At 38.9% G+C, this 14,738-nt stretch overlaps 1 protein-coding gene across 1 annotated transcript; it reads left to right on the forward strand.

Moving 5' to 3' along the window:
- Positions 1 to 3,363: 3,363 nt before the first annotated feature.
- Positions 3,364 to 10,524, forward strand: LOC135521272 (zinc finger protein 135-like). The gene is made up of 2 exons (XM_064947199.1): positions 3,364 to 3,930; positions 8,108 to 10,524. The coding sequence occupies exons 1-2, from the start codon at positions 3,609 to 3,611 to the stop codon at positions 9,064 to 9,066; spliced, it is 1,281 nt and encodes a 426-aa protein (XP_064803271.1). The 5' UTR covers positions 3,364 to 3,608; the 3' UTR covers positions 9,067 to 10,524.
- The last annotated feature ends 4,214 nt before the right edge of the window (positions 10,525 to 14,738 follow it).

The following is a 14,738-nucleotide window of genomic DNA, read 5'->3' on the forward strand; positions in this document are numbered from 1 at the left end:
AATTTTAGCTATAGAGTGTAGGCTATTAGTATTTGTATTAGCTATAGTGTGTAGGGTATTAGTATTAGCTATAGGGTGTAGGGTATTAGTATTAGCTATAGGGTGTAGGCTATTAGGTATTAGTATTAGCTATAGAGTGTAGGCTATTAGTATTTGTATTAGCTATAGTGTGTAGGGTATTAGTATTAGCTATAGGGTGTAGGGTATTAGTATTAGCTATAGGGTGTAGGCTATTAGGTATTAGTATTAGCTATAGGGTGTAGGGTATTAGAATTTGTATTAGCTATAGGGTTTAGGGTATTAGCTATAGGGTGTAGGGTATTAGTTTTAGCTTTTGGGTGTAGGCTATTAGGTGTTAGTATTAGCTATAGGGTGTAGGGTATTAGCTATAGGTTGCGGTGTATTAGTATTAGCTATAAGGCGTAGGGTATTAGTATTAGTTATAGGGTGTACGCTATTAGGTATTAGTATTAGCTATAGGGTGTAGGCAATTAGGTATCAGTGTTAGCTATAGGGTGTAGGCTATTAGCTATAGGGTGTGGGGTATTAGGTATTAGTATTAGCCATAGGGTGAAGAGTATTAGTATTAACTGTAGGGGGTAGGCTATTAGCTATTAGTATTAGCTATCGGGTGTAGCCTATTAGGTATTAGTATTAGCTATAGGGAGTAGGCTATTAGGTATTAGCATTAGCTATAGGGTGTAGAGTATTAGTTATAGGGTGTAGGCTATTAGGTATTATTATTAGCTATAGGATGTGGGGTATTAGCTATAGGTTGTGGGATATTAGTTTTAGCTATAAGGTGGAGGGTATTAGTATTAGTTTTAGGGTGTACGCTATTAGGTATTAGGATTAGCTATAGGGTGCAGGGTGTTAGTATTAGTTATAGGGTGTAGGCTATTAGGTATTAGTATTAGCTATAGGGTGTAGGCTATCAGCTATAGGGTATGGGGATATTAGGTATTCGTATTAGTTTCAGGATAGTGCATTCGTAATGTATTCAGACCCCTTCACTTTTTCCACATTTTGTTACATTACAGCCTTATTCTAAAATGGAAGTTATAATGACCCCTCATCAATCTACACACAATACCCCATAATGACATCACAAGACCCCATAATAACATCACAATATCACATAATGACAAACTAAAGTATTTGTTTTTAAAAACATTTTTGCACATTGATTAACTTAAGTATTCAGACCCTTTACAATGAGATCAGATACATCCTGATTCCATTGATCATCCTTGAGATGTTTCTACACCTTGATTTTAGTCCACCTGTGGTAAATTCAATTGATTGGACATGATTTGGAAAGGTACACACCTGTCTACATAAGGTCACAGTTGACAGTGCATGTCAGAGCAAAACCAAGCCATGAGGTCAAAGGAATTGTCTGTAGAGCTTTGAGACAGGATTGTGCCAAGGCACAGATCTGGGGAAGGGTACAAAAACATTTCTGCAGCATTGAAGGTCCCCAAGAACACAGTCACCCCCATCATTCTTAAATTTAAGAAGTTTGGAACCACCAAGACTTCCTAGAGCTGGCCACCCAGCCAAACTGAGAAATCGGGGGAGAATGGCCTTGGTCATGGAGGTGACCAAGAACCCAATGGTCACTCTGACAGAGCTCCTGTCAGGACCCGGTTACGAACCTGGGTCTCCGGAGTGAGAAACAGTCACTTAACCAACTGAGCCACGAATAGTCAGCAGAACCCAGAAGATGAGGCAGACACAGCAGTACTTAAGACGGTGTATTTAATAAAGTAAAAAGGAGAAGTCCTTCAATACAAAAAATGGCAAATCCAAAAGGTGGTAGGAATAGCACAAAAAAGCCTCAAGAGATACTCAAAAACAAAAACAGAATTCCACAAGAGCATCCACCGGAATCGACAAGAATACACAGAACACTAGGGCTGGGTGCTAACATACAAACACAGAGCACAGAACTGAGGGAAACTAAGGGTTTAAATACAATCAGGGGAAACGAGGCACAGGTGCAAATAATAATGGGGAACAAGGGAAAAAACATAAGGTCAAAAAGCACAATGGGGGCATCTAGTGACCAAAACCCGGAACAACCCTGGCCAAATCCTGACAGCTCCAGAGTTCCTTTGTGGAGATGGGAGAACCTTCCAGAAGGACAACCATCTCTGCAGCACTCCACCAATCAGGCCTTTATGGTAGAGTGGCCAGATGGAGGCCACTCTTGATGAAAACCTGCTCCATAGCACTGAAGACCTCAGGCTGGGGCGAAGGTTCACCTTCCAACAGAACAACGCCCGTAAGCACACACCCAAGACAACACAGGAGTGGCTTTGGGACAAGTCTCTAAATAACCTTGTGTGGCCCAGCCAGAGCTCGGACATGAACCCTATCTAACATCTCTGGAGAGACCCGAAAATAGCTGTGAGCAACGCTCCCCTTCCAACCTCGCAGAGCTTGAGAGGATCTGTGGAGAAGAATGGAACAAACTCCCCAAATACAGGTGTGCCAAGCTTGTAACGTCATACCCAAGAAGACTGGAGGCTGTAATCGATGCCAAAGGTGTTTCAACAAAGTACTTTGTGAAGGGTCTGAATACTTATGTAACTGGGATTTTTCAGTTGATTTTAATAAATTAGCAAACATATGTAACGTTTTTGCTTTGTCGTTATGGGGTATTGTCAATTTGAGTATTTGAAATGTATTTGAAATCATTTTTAGAATAAGGCTAACGTAACACAATGCGGAAAAAGTGGGAAGGAATGTTGTTACACCATGTAGGAGCAGTATAGACCTAGTCTGTTCATTATATACGTCTACATGATGTATTGTTACACCATGTAGGAGCAGTATAAACCTAGTCTGTTTATTATATACGTCTACATGATGTATTGTTACACCATGTAGGAGCAGTATAAACCTAGTCTGTTCATTATATACGTCTACATGATGTATTGTTACACCATGTAGGAGCAGTATAGACCTAGTCTGTTCATTATATACATCTACATGATGTATTGTTACACCATGTAGGAGCAGTATAGACTTAGTCTGTTCATTATATACATATACATGATGTATTACACCTTGTAGGAGCAGTGTAGACCTACATAAGCTAGCTACTTATTTAAGTTTAGTATGACTTATTAAATTAAACTGCCTTAAATGTTCTGTAGTAAACGTCTTTTTATTTGCACTAATCAATCAACACGTTCAGGTCTTTGTATGTGTCAATATAATAGTATTATTTAATTAAATCCATTTAAAATAATCTTTGTCTGAAAATAAAAATATGATCCTCAACTGCGTTTCCCCTGCAGACGGCGATGTGCGTCTTTCAGGCGACGCTGCCAGCGTGACGTATAATCTAGTGGACGGTTCTTCTTAAACAGGTCGTCAACCACCTCGGTAGCTTGCTAACCAACATAGCCGAAAGATTCAAGCTATTTATACGCTTTCGGTGTATATTAGCTACTGTGTTTTCGACACACTTCTGTGTCTAAACTTGTTAACCTGTTTCATTTAATATTACGTTATTTTGTATTAGTCAGCTATAGTAGCTGGCTGGTTTAGGTAGCACTAGCCTAGTCGCTAATGATAGCAAGCTAACATCCCCGACCATGAGTTCACTCAACTACTCTCCTCCTGTTCAAGAAGAGGAGGTCTGCTGGACGGAGAAAGAAGGTCTGTGGCTAAACATTGTTGTGAAAGAGGAGAAGGAAGAGGAGGATGTCACAGTTAAACAAGAATTAGGGGGTGAGGCTGTTACAGTGAAAGAAGAAGAGAAAAACGTTACAGTGAAAGAGGAAGATGTTACAGTAAAAGAAGAGGAGGATGAGAAAGAGGAGGATGCAGTTTTTGGAGTGAAGAAGGAGGAGAAGGGGGAGATGACTGTCACGTTGAAGGAGGAAGTAGAGGAGGTTGGAGATCTGTTTCACACCAGTAAGTACCTTCTCTGCAGTCGTTTAACCGATATGCAGTAAAGGGGTTCTACACTTTAATGTTGTTTTGTAGGAATGGCTGAAGCTACACTGTAACGAGTAGAACATCAAGAGTGGATCATCAACAAAACGTCAACAATTGATCAAATGCATCTAATGACATTGCCTGAAATACTGTAGTCTTCAATTTCTCCTATTAGATTAGCCCAATATGTAGTCTTAAAGGGGCATTCAGCAGTTGTTACATCCATTTTGGGACTTATACATTAATGATATGTACCCATTGTTTCTTGAAGAAGTCACTTATAAATGCCTCATGAGCTTAGTTCAACTGTCGTACCCATCAGAACCCAAAATATAAGCTTTTTTACTCCAATGTTTATCAGTAAATGTAAACAAACACTGTGCATCCTCAAAATCATTCATTGATTTAATTGAGTCTCAAGCATTACTAAAATATTTTACATTTTGATATAATTCAAAAAGAAAAATCTAATTTAGAATAAGTTAACGTAACAAAATGTGTAAAAGGGGAAGCGGTCTGAACTTAATGAATGCGCTGGGGCCCCAACTAAAAAAATGGTGGGTCAACCAAGAGTCACCTTTTCTTTCTACAAACCGATTGGTAGAAATGTTATAACGTTTATTTTCCATATATAGACACACCCCATGTGTTTTAATTAAATCAACTATATGTACTGAACTGGTCTGATGTTTTAAGCACGCTGATTAGATAATTAAGACACACAAATGACTCGGGAGCCAGAGATCAAGATAGCCTAACCATCAGAAAAAAACTCTTCCTCCTCCCGCTGCTGCTGGCCTTTGTAAATTCTGATGTTATGCTCCTAAAGTTTCTGGTAATAGGCTACACCAGCAGTCGGCAACCTTTTCCATTCCATCCATCCTTTGGGTTCCTTTTGGCAAACTCCATGCAGGCTGTCATGTGTCTTTTTACTGAGGAGTGGCTTCCGTCTGGCCACTCTACCATGAAGGCCTGATTGTTGGAGTGCTGCAGAGATGGTTGTCCTTCTGTAAAGTTTTCCCATCTCCACAGAGGAACTCTGGAGTGCTGTCAGAGTGACCATCAGGTGTTTGGTCACCTCCCTGACTAAGGTCCTTCTCCCCCAATCGCTCAGTTTGGCCGGATGACCAGCTCTAGGAAGCGTATTCCATTTAAAAATGACGGAGGTCACTGTGTTCTTGGGGACTTTCAATGCTGCAGAATTTTTTGGGTACCCTTCCCCAGATCTGTGCCTCGACATAATCCTGTCTTGGAGCTCTACGGACAATTTCTTCAACCTAATTTCTTGTTTTTTTTTCTCTGACATGCACTGTCAACTGTTGGATGTTATATTGACAGGTGTGTGCCTTCCAAATCATATCCAATCAATTGAATTTACCACAGGTGGACTCTGAACAAGTTGTAGATACATCTCAAGGATGATTAATGGAAACAAGACCTGAAAGCAATTTCGAATCTCATAGCAAAGGGTCTGAATACTTATGTAAATAAGGTATTTCTGTTTATCTGTTTTCATTATGGGCTATTGATGACACCCATCTGAAACAAGATAGCCTAACCATCAGAAAAAACCTCTTCCTTCGCCTACTCCTCCCGCTACTGCTGGCCTTTGTAAATTCTGATGTTATGCTCCTATAGTTTCTGGTAATAGGCTACACCAGCAGTCAGCAACCCTTTCCATTTGGTGCCAAGTTATCTGACCATTTCTACTGATCTGGTGCCAGTTATGATTTTCATATTCACATTTTATTGGAACAGTTTCGTTTAATTTATAATAGTAATGATAGTTATAGTCTTTATCTCAACATCATTCTCTGTGGTTAATCAACATTCTATATAAATGAAAATTATAAATAAACATTTTTATTGCCGTTGCTAACTTTCTTTTTAATAAGCTACATAAAGCTAAAAAATGCTAACATTGTACAAAATAGCCTGATAAATAAATATCATAGAAATCTCATCTCATCTTGAACTTCTTCCATTTTCTAATAATTGCGCCAACAGTTGTCTTCTCACCAAGCTGCTTGCCTATTGTCCTGTAGCCCATCCCAGCCTTGTGCAGGTCTACAATTTTATCCCCGATGTCCTTAACACAGCTCTCTCGTCTTGGCCATTGTGGAGAGGTTGGAGTCTGTTTGATTGAGTGTGGACAGGTGTCTTTTATACAGGTAACGAGTTCAAACAGGTGCAGTTAATACAGGTAATGAGTCGAGAACAGGAGGGCTTCTTAAAGAAAAACTAACAGGTCTGTGAGAGCCGGAATTCTTACTGGTTGGTAGGTGATCAAATACTTATGTCATGCCATAAAATGCAAATTAATTACTTAAAAATCATACAATGTGATTTTCTGGATTGTGTATCAAATACTTGTTCTCCCCACCGTAAGTATTTGATCACCTACCAACCAGTAAGAATTCCGGCTCTCACAGACCTGTTAGTTTTAACAAACAGATCACTGACCATTTTGAATCTCACCGTACCTTCTCTGCTGTGCAATCCGATTTCCGAGCTGGTCACGGGTGCACCTTAGCCACACTCAAGGTAGTAAACAATATCATAACTGCCATCCATAAAAGACAGTACTGTACAGCCGTCTTCATCGACCTGGCCAAAGCTTTCGACTCTGTCAATCACCGTATTCTTATCGGCAGACTCAACAGCCTTGGGTTTTCAAATGACTGACTCGCCTGGTTCACCAACTACTTCTCAGATAGAGTTCTGCATCAAATTGGAGGGCCTGTTGTCCAGACCTCTGGCAGTCTCTTTGGGGGTACCACAGGGTTCAATTCTCGGACCGACTCTTTTCTCTGTATATACCAATGATGTTGCTTTTACTGTGGGTTATTCATTGATCCACCTCTACGCAGACGACACCATTCTGTATACATTTGGCCCTTCTTTGGACATAGTGTTAACAAATCTCCAAACGAGCTTCAATGCCATTCAATGCAATACCAAACTCCTTCTGTGGCCACCAACTGGTCTTAAACGCTAGTAGAATTAAATGCTCTTCAACCGATCTGCACCCGCCGCCTGACTGGCGTCACTACTCTGGACGATTCTGACTTAGGTATTTGTTGTTGTCTGGTTAGACTGTATATCTTACTGGTCATCCCCAAAGTCAACACCTCTTTGGCCGCCTTTCCGTCCAGTTCTCTGCTGCCAATGACTGGAACGAATTGCAAAAATTGCTGAAGTTGGAGACTTATATCTCCCTCACTAACTTTAAGCATCAGCTATCTGAGCAGTTTACCGATAGCTGCAGCTGTACAAAGCCCATCTGTAAATAGCCTATCCAACTGCCTGCCTCATCCCCATGTTTTTATTTACTTTTTTGCACACTAGTATTTCTACTTGCACATCTATCACTCCAGTGTTAATTTGTAATTACTTCGCTACTATGGCCTTTTTATTGCCTTACCTCCTTTTACATACTTACTCCATTTGCACACACTGTATATAGATTTTTCTATTGTTATGTGAAATAATTTTTTTTGTAAAAAATAATCATAACTTTATTGACAACACCCAAATGGATACTGTCATTAACGCAGTTCTTCAATAATTACACATAATTCATAATACTGTAGCAAACATTATATTAAACAGGATTTTCAAACGAGCCTTACAATCATAATCCAAAGTAGTGTGAAATGTACTCATAAGCAACCTGGAAATGGAGGTTACTCCCCTGAGTTTCCCCCCATTCACATTCAGAATACATTGTGAAAAACTAAAATCTTTGCTCCACATTTTTGCTCCAGGCAGATATAGTACATCCATAACTATCGGTTTCCTCATTAGCAGGGAGGAGTTTTTGCAATCAAATTGCCCTCGTGCTGCAATTTTAGCAAACACAGAAAGTGGCCTATATTGGAAATCAAAAGTCATCTGGCACACTGTTTATAGTTTCAACAACATGAATAACTTATTTCTAGCCTACAATCATTCGATGTTACTACTAATTTGAAAACAAGACAATATATGACTTTTCTTGCTCGTTTTAAGACAATTGTCAAATAATTGTAACATTCATTACAGATGTCAATTGTTGTACAACATCATGGCTTCGCTGTTGGCATCACCTTTTACAGTGGATTACCGCTGTTGTGGGCCTTTAATCATCTGTCTGACTTTGTTGTTCACACAGGAGCTATACTTAACTATTGTGGATCCTCTGGGGAGCCTCAACAACCTCATGATGCTGAAGAGGCAGAGAAGAGTCTCTCCAGATCAGAACAACTCAATAAACACCTGCAGAGATCCACAGGGAAGAGAACTCACTGCTGCTCTGACTGTGGGAAGAGATTCACCTCATCAGGCATTAAAATTCATCAGAGAACACACACAGGAGAGAAATCTTATAGCTGTGGTCAATGTGGGAAGAGTTTTGGTCAATCTGGCCATCTGACGCAACACCAGAGAACACACACAGGAGAGAAACCTTACAGCTGTGGCCAATGTGGGAAGAGTTTTGGTCAATCTTGCCATCTGACTCAACACCAGAGAACACACACAGGAGAAAAACCTTACAGCTGTGGTCAATGTGGGAAGAGTTTTACAACATCTCGCTCTCTGACTCTACACCAGAGAACACACACAGGAGAGAAACCTTATAGCTGTGGTCAATGTGGGAAGAGTTTTTGTCGATCTGGAGAGCTGACAGTGCACCAGAGAACACACACAGGAGAGAAACCTTATAGCTGTGGTCAATGTGGGAAGAGTTTTGGTCGATCTGGAGAGCTGACAGTGCACCAGAGAACACACACAGGAGAGAAATCTTATAGCTGTGGTCAATGTGGGAAGAGTTTTGGTCAATCTAGCCATCTGACTCTACACCAGAGAACACACACAGGAGAGAAACCGTACAGCTGTGGCCAATGTGGGAAGAGTTTTGGTCAATCTAGCCATCTGACTCTACACCAGAGAACACACACAGGAGAGAAACCGTATAGCTGTGGTCAATGTGGGAAGGGTTTTGGTAGATCTGGCCAGCTGACATCACACCAGAGAACACACACAGGAGAGAAACCGTATAGCTGTGATCAGTGTGACAAGAGATACTCTGATAAAAGATCTCTGATCAAACATCAGACAATGCATACATGAAGGAGTTATTTCATGATATCAATGAATTAATGTCACAATGTAGAATGTTTTGATGTTGTTAGTATTTTAAGGAATTTCACAATGTAGAACCCTAAACGTTTGCCCCATTCAATTGATTTCAGCGTGATATGGATGGAAAAATCCACGCTCTGAATTGAAAGAGTACTATTTGTGATTTAACAAAAAGTGACTAACACAAAAAGAGTAGTGTTACACTTACCATGTTGGTGACCCACTTGAATCAAAATGCAACACATCAAAATGTAGCTAGCTGTTTTCTACAAGTTGTCCTCTAAACAGTGATGTACACATTATTCCCAGATTCTGTGTGGTTTTTGAGCTTACATGAAGGAGTTATTTCGTGATATCAATGAATTAATGTCACAATGTAGAATGTTTTGATGTTGTTAGTATTTTAAGGAATTTCACAATGTAGAACCCTAAACGTTTGCCCCATTCAATTGATTTCAGCGTGATATGGATATTAGCCTTGGAAAAATCCACGCTCTGAATTGAAAGAGTACTATTTGTGATTTAACAAAAAGTGACTAACACAAAAAGAGTAGTGTTACACTTACCATGTTGGTGACCCACTTGAATCAAAATGCAACACGTCAAAATGTAGCTAGCTGTTTTCTACAAGTTGTCCTCTAAACAGTGATGTACACATTATTCCCAGATTGTGTGTGGTTTTTGAGCTGTTAGTTTTAACATCCTCTCTGCACAATTGATTTTGACATGATATCGATGAGTGATGACAAATAAGTGTTGCATTCCTTTGTTTAGGGACCTCTAAATTTAAATGCATCACTAGCTGACTGTCTTCTGCAGGTTGTCCTCTAACCCAGTGAGGTAAAAGATATCTCCCATTTCCAGGTATTTTGTTTAGTTGTGTACGTTTCAACATCATGTACATCCTGATTTCCCCCCAAATCGATATCAGTGATTTATACATGTTACTTTATGTTCTATGTTATGCATACGATACATATAAACAAAGGGGTGTACATTTGGGTTTGATATTTCATATTTACAATTCATGTAACATTTAGTAATCATAATTATTTATGTAATCAACTGACAATTTTCGGGTATAATTATATTGACCTTTTTGCCCTTATTTTAGAATATCAGGATTCATTCTCTTTTAGAATACCCCACCTGTTTAATTTTTGTTGTCAGTGACTTTGTTAGTTCCCTCTTCTATTTAAGTGACGTTTATGGTTTTCTTGCTGGGGAATGTAACAACAAACAATGTAGTAAAACAAGCTTATATTTTGGGTTGTAACATCCAGTTCTTGCTAATCAAAGGCATTTCCTTGAAATGTTCATCAGTCTTTCAGTTGTTGTTCTGTTTGCTATGTATGTTTTTTAGTTTATTTTGATTTTTTTGTGACAAGCTGTTTAATTAAAGCTTGGTTTGAACATATTGCAAAATAAACGGAACCAATAAACAGACTCTTGCACCATCTTAGTATGAAAAACAGTACAAATTCAGTGCATATGTTGAAATCAACAATACGTCAAAGGATTCAATTACTGAGAACCGATTTGTTTTTTTTGTTTTGTTTTTTAAATGGATCAAACAGATCAATCCCACTTTTCCAGCCTGCTGAAGGTGTGGAGTGGTAAACACCACCCCTGGCTCTACCAGAGGTTTGAGGTGGTCTCCCACAGCTCTGATTATGTCATGTCCTGTGGCCTTGCAGTTCCATTTCTTGACTGCCCCTGCAACACAAACACATCTAGTCATATTATATAAAACATTCAGGGCTGGTTTCCCAGCTAATCTTAAACTTAGTCCCAGACTAAAATGCTTGTTTGAGCTCTTATCTCAAAGTGACTTGCACAACCTTCTCTTTAAATAGTGGTAGATTTAGTCTGTTCTGGACTAAACAAAGCCGATTGCAAGAGGGCAGATTAGAGCTACTTTAGGACTAAATGGAAGTTTATATGAATCTTTGAAAGAGGCAGGTTTAACTTCTGCTTTGTGCTGTCTGTGAGGGAGCTTGGACTATGTGGAATGTCTAAATGAAGACCAACATGCACTACAGAGGTCAGACCAGTACTGGCGGATAGGAGTTATCCATTACATTACTTTTTAGACCGCTTTCCTATGTACAAAGAAAATGCATTGGAGATAATATCTCTGCTTGAGCCTAGACTTTCCTCTCTGTCTCAAAGAGGAAGGCCTTCACCCAATTCTCTCCAACTTCTGATCACTGAGGTTTAGGCATCTGGAATCTTTCATTGTGAAACTGGTGATTTGTGTGGTTCCAGTGAAGCAACTGTGTTTAATTGTTCAAAGTCTGCAGGGCCATTTGTGAACCAAGTAGTCTTCACATCAAGTCTCCTGATGCTGTTGGCCAAGCCAACTATAAAGTCTGCAGAGCCATATGTGAACTGAGTCTTTACATCAAGTTTCCTGATGCTGCTGGTCAAGCCAACTATAAAGTGCAATTATCTGAATATGGGCAGTTCCCAGAAGTGATTGGCTGGTTAGATGGATGTGATGTTCCCATCAAGTCCTGATGCTGAGGAGTACTATAACCATAACAACTGGTTTACCATCAACTCCTGATGCTGAGGAGTACCGTAACCATAACAACTGGTTTCCCATCAACTCCTGATGCTGAGGAGTATCGTAACCATAACAACTGGTTTTCCATCAATGTTCAGGGTGGATGCACTCCTAATTGAGAGTTCTCAAACATTGTTGCCTGTTGGAAAGGTGCAACTCAGGATTTAATGATTTCCCTCAACTCTTCATTGGTCTCAGTTTCAGAGAGGACAACATAGTGGACAACCACTTGGTGACAGTGGATATTAGGATGAGAAACATGGTCTACTAATAGTTACTACATAGTAATATAGTCTAATAGTTACTACATAGTTACTACATAGTAATATGGTCTAATCGTTACTACGTAGTAATATGGTACTAATAGTTACTACACAGTAATATGGTCTACTAATAGTTACTACACAGTAACATGGTCTACTAATAGTTACTACACAGTAACATGGTATACTAATAGTTACTACACAGTAACATTGTCTACTAATAGTTACTACACAGTAACATGGTCTACGAATAGTTACTACATAGTAACATGGTCTACTAATAGTTACTACATAGTAACATGGTCTTCTAATAGTTATTACATAGTAATATGGTCTACTAATAGTTACTACACAGTAATATGGTCTAATAGTTACTACACAGTAACATGGTCTACTAATAGTTACTACACAGTAACATGTTCTACTAAGAGTCACTACATAGTAACATGGTCTTCTAATAGTTACTACATAAGAACATTCCTTTCATCTGGAAAAAATAACACAGCTAGAAGCACAAATAAACTCATATGGTTCTTAGAATGAAGAAGAATAAAGATTGACACAGATGGAGGAATATATTTACCAAAGAGCCAGTACACAGTGAGTTTGTATATGTACCATTTGTGCTCAGTTCTTCATCTGAACTGTCCAAATGGTCATCTGGTATACCATCCAGAGTTTGGTCATCATCCGGTATACCATCCAGAGGTTGCTGCTGCTCTATTATTCCAGACAGGAAGTCACTCAGTTCATCAGTGTTGTGTTGTTTTGGTGGTCCACTACCAGTAGTAAATCTCTCTGCTTTTCTCTCTTTTTAAAGACAGTTTAAGGTTTTTCCACAGAGTCTATAAAAAGGCAAAGATAATTTAATAGAAGTGATGTCACAAAAATATGAATTTGAGAAATGTGAAATAATGATAATGCAGTTCTCACCTCTAGTTGTTGTTTCTTCTTGTAATCCTGATAATAATGCAGATATCTCACCTATAGTTGTTGTTTCTTCTTGTAATCCTGATAATAATGCCGATATCTCACCTCTAGTTGTTGTTTGTTCTTGTAATCCTGATCATAATGCAGAAATCTCACCTCTTGTTGTTGTTTCTTCTTGTGGTCACATTTCCATCGAATTCACAGTAAATTGCAGCCCAACCTGCTTGTTCTACTGCTCAGTAGCAGCAGTGTGGTTTTTACCTTCAATAACTGGATGGTTTGACAACATTTGTTTTGGAGCGTTTTTTCATTCACACAAGTTTTTTTGAACAAATTATTTTTGCCTCTGCCATTGTTTCGTCTCAAGATTACTGAACCTAATCGGGATTAACCCAGGTGTTCATACTGAACCTAATCAGGCTTAACCCAGGTGTCCTCATTTAGGCTTACTTACCTGACTCCAGTCTCCGACTAGCGACATTTTGCTAAGTGGGATAGCCCCAAATGTCACAGTTTTAATGTGTCCAAATCCATAGTCCAAATGCAGAAACAGTTTGTGATAAATTGAAAACTTAAACATAAAATGTGCTATATACACAAACATCTGCCACAATAATCGTATTACTTGTATTATTAAAAAATAAGCTCCTTATAAACTGCACAAGCACCAAAAACGCTGTTGTTTTGACAAGTAGCAATAAATAATTGAATTCGATTAGGGGGGAAATTAGGTTGTACTTGCTGTTGGAACTAACACAACTAAACAAAACACCTGGAAATGGGAGATATATTTTAGCTCACTGGTTAGAGGACAACCTGCAGAAGACAGTCAGCTACATTTGGGAGTGATACATTTAAATGTAGGGGTCGCTGAACAAAGGAACACCACTTATTTGTCATAACTCATCGATATCATGCTGAAATCAATTGTGTGACAGGAAGGAGATGAGGTTGCACGTCCTGTTAAAACTAACAGCACAAAAAACGCACGGAATCTGGGAATAAATCCTGGCTTACAATGACGGCCCAACGCTCTAACCACTAGGCTACCTTCAAGTAAGTTGAAATGAAGTTATTTTCAAGTCACTGAAAAAACTACCCGAAAATACATATTTTCAACTTTCACTTTCAACCAAACGCATATCGGGCAGTCTTCTTTTCAACATCTTTTCAATTACATTTTGCTAGGTGGGATAGCCCGATGTCAAAACACAGTTTTAACGTGTCCAAATCAATAACCAATATTCAGAAACAGTTTGGGATAAATTGAAAACCTAAACATAAAATGTGCTATATACACAAACATCTGCCACAATAATCATATTACTTGTATTTATTTAAACAAGCACCATATAACCTGCACAAGCACCAGAAACGTTGTTGTAGCAATAAATCACTAATATCGACTAGGTTGTACGTGCTGTTGAAACTAACACTACTAAAAAGCACATGGACATGGGAGATATCTTTTTCCTCACTGGTTAGAGGACAACCTGCAGAAGACAGTCAGCTACATTTTGGAGTGATGCATTTAAATTTAGGAGTCGCTAAACAAAGGAACACAACACTTATTTGTCATAACTCATCGATATCATGTTGAAATCAATTGATAAAGGGGCAAACATTTAGGCTTCTACATTGTCACATCATTAAAATAATCCTACTACAATGTTAAAACATTCTACATTGTGACATGATTTCATTGATATCATCAAACAACTCCATGTATTTTCTGATGTTTGATCAGATAACTTTTATCAGAGTATCTCTTCCCACATTGATTACAGCTAAGATATTTCTCTCCTGTGTGTGTTCTCTGGTGTCATACCAGGCTGTTTAACTGAGTAAAACTCTTCCCACATCAATTAGAGCAAATAGATTTCTATTCTGTGTGTGTT

The sequence above is a fragment of the Oncorhynchus masou genome, chromosome 4 (assembly GCF_036934945.1).
Source record: "Oncorhynchus masou masou isolate Uvic2021 chromosome 4, UVic_Omas_1.1, whole genome shotgun sequence".
In the NCBI taxonomy this organism is placed as follows: Eukaryota; Metazoa; Chordata; class Actinopteri; order Salmoniformes; family Salmonidae; genus Oncorhynchus; species Oncorhynchus masou.

Excerpts from the sequence above, each read along its gene's own strand:
- LOC135521272 (XM_064947199.1), top strand. The coding sequence starts at position 3,609 with ATGAGTTCACTCAACTACTCTCCTCCTGTTCAAGAAGAGGAGGTCTGC. Across the intron at positions 3,931-8,107 it reads TGGAGATCTGTTTCACACCA|GAGCTATACTTAACTATTGT; the intron begins GTAAGTACCTTC and ends TTGTTCACACAG.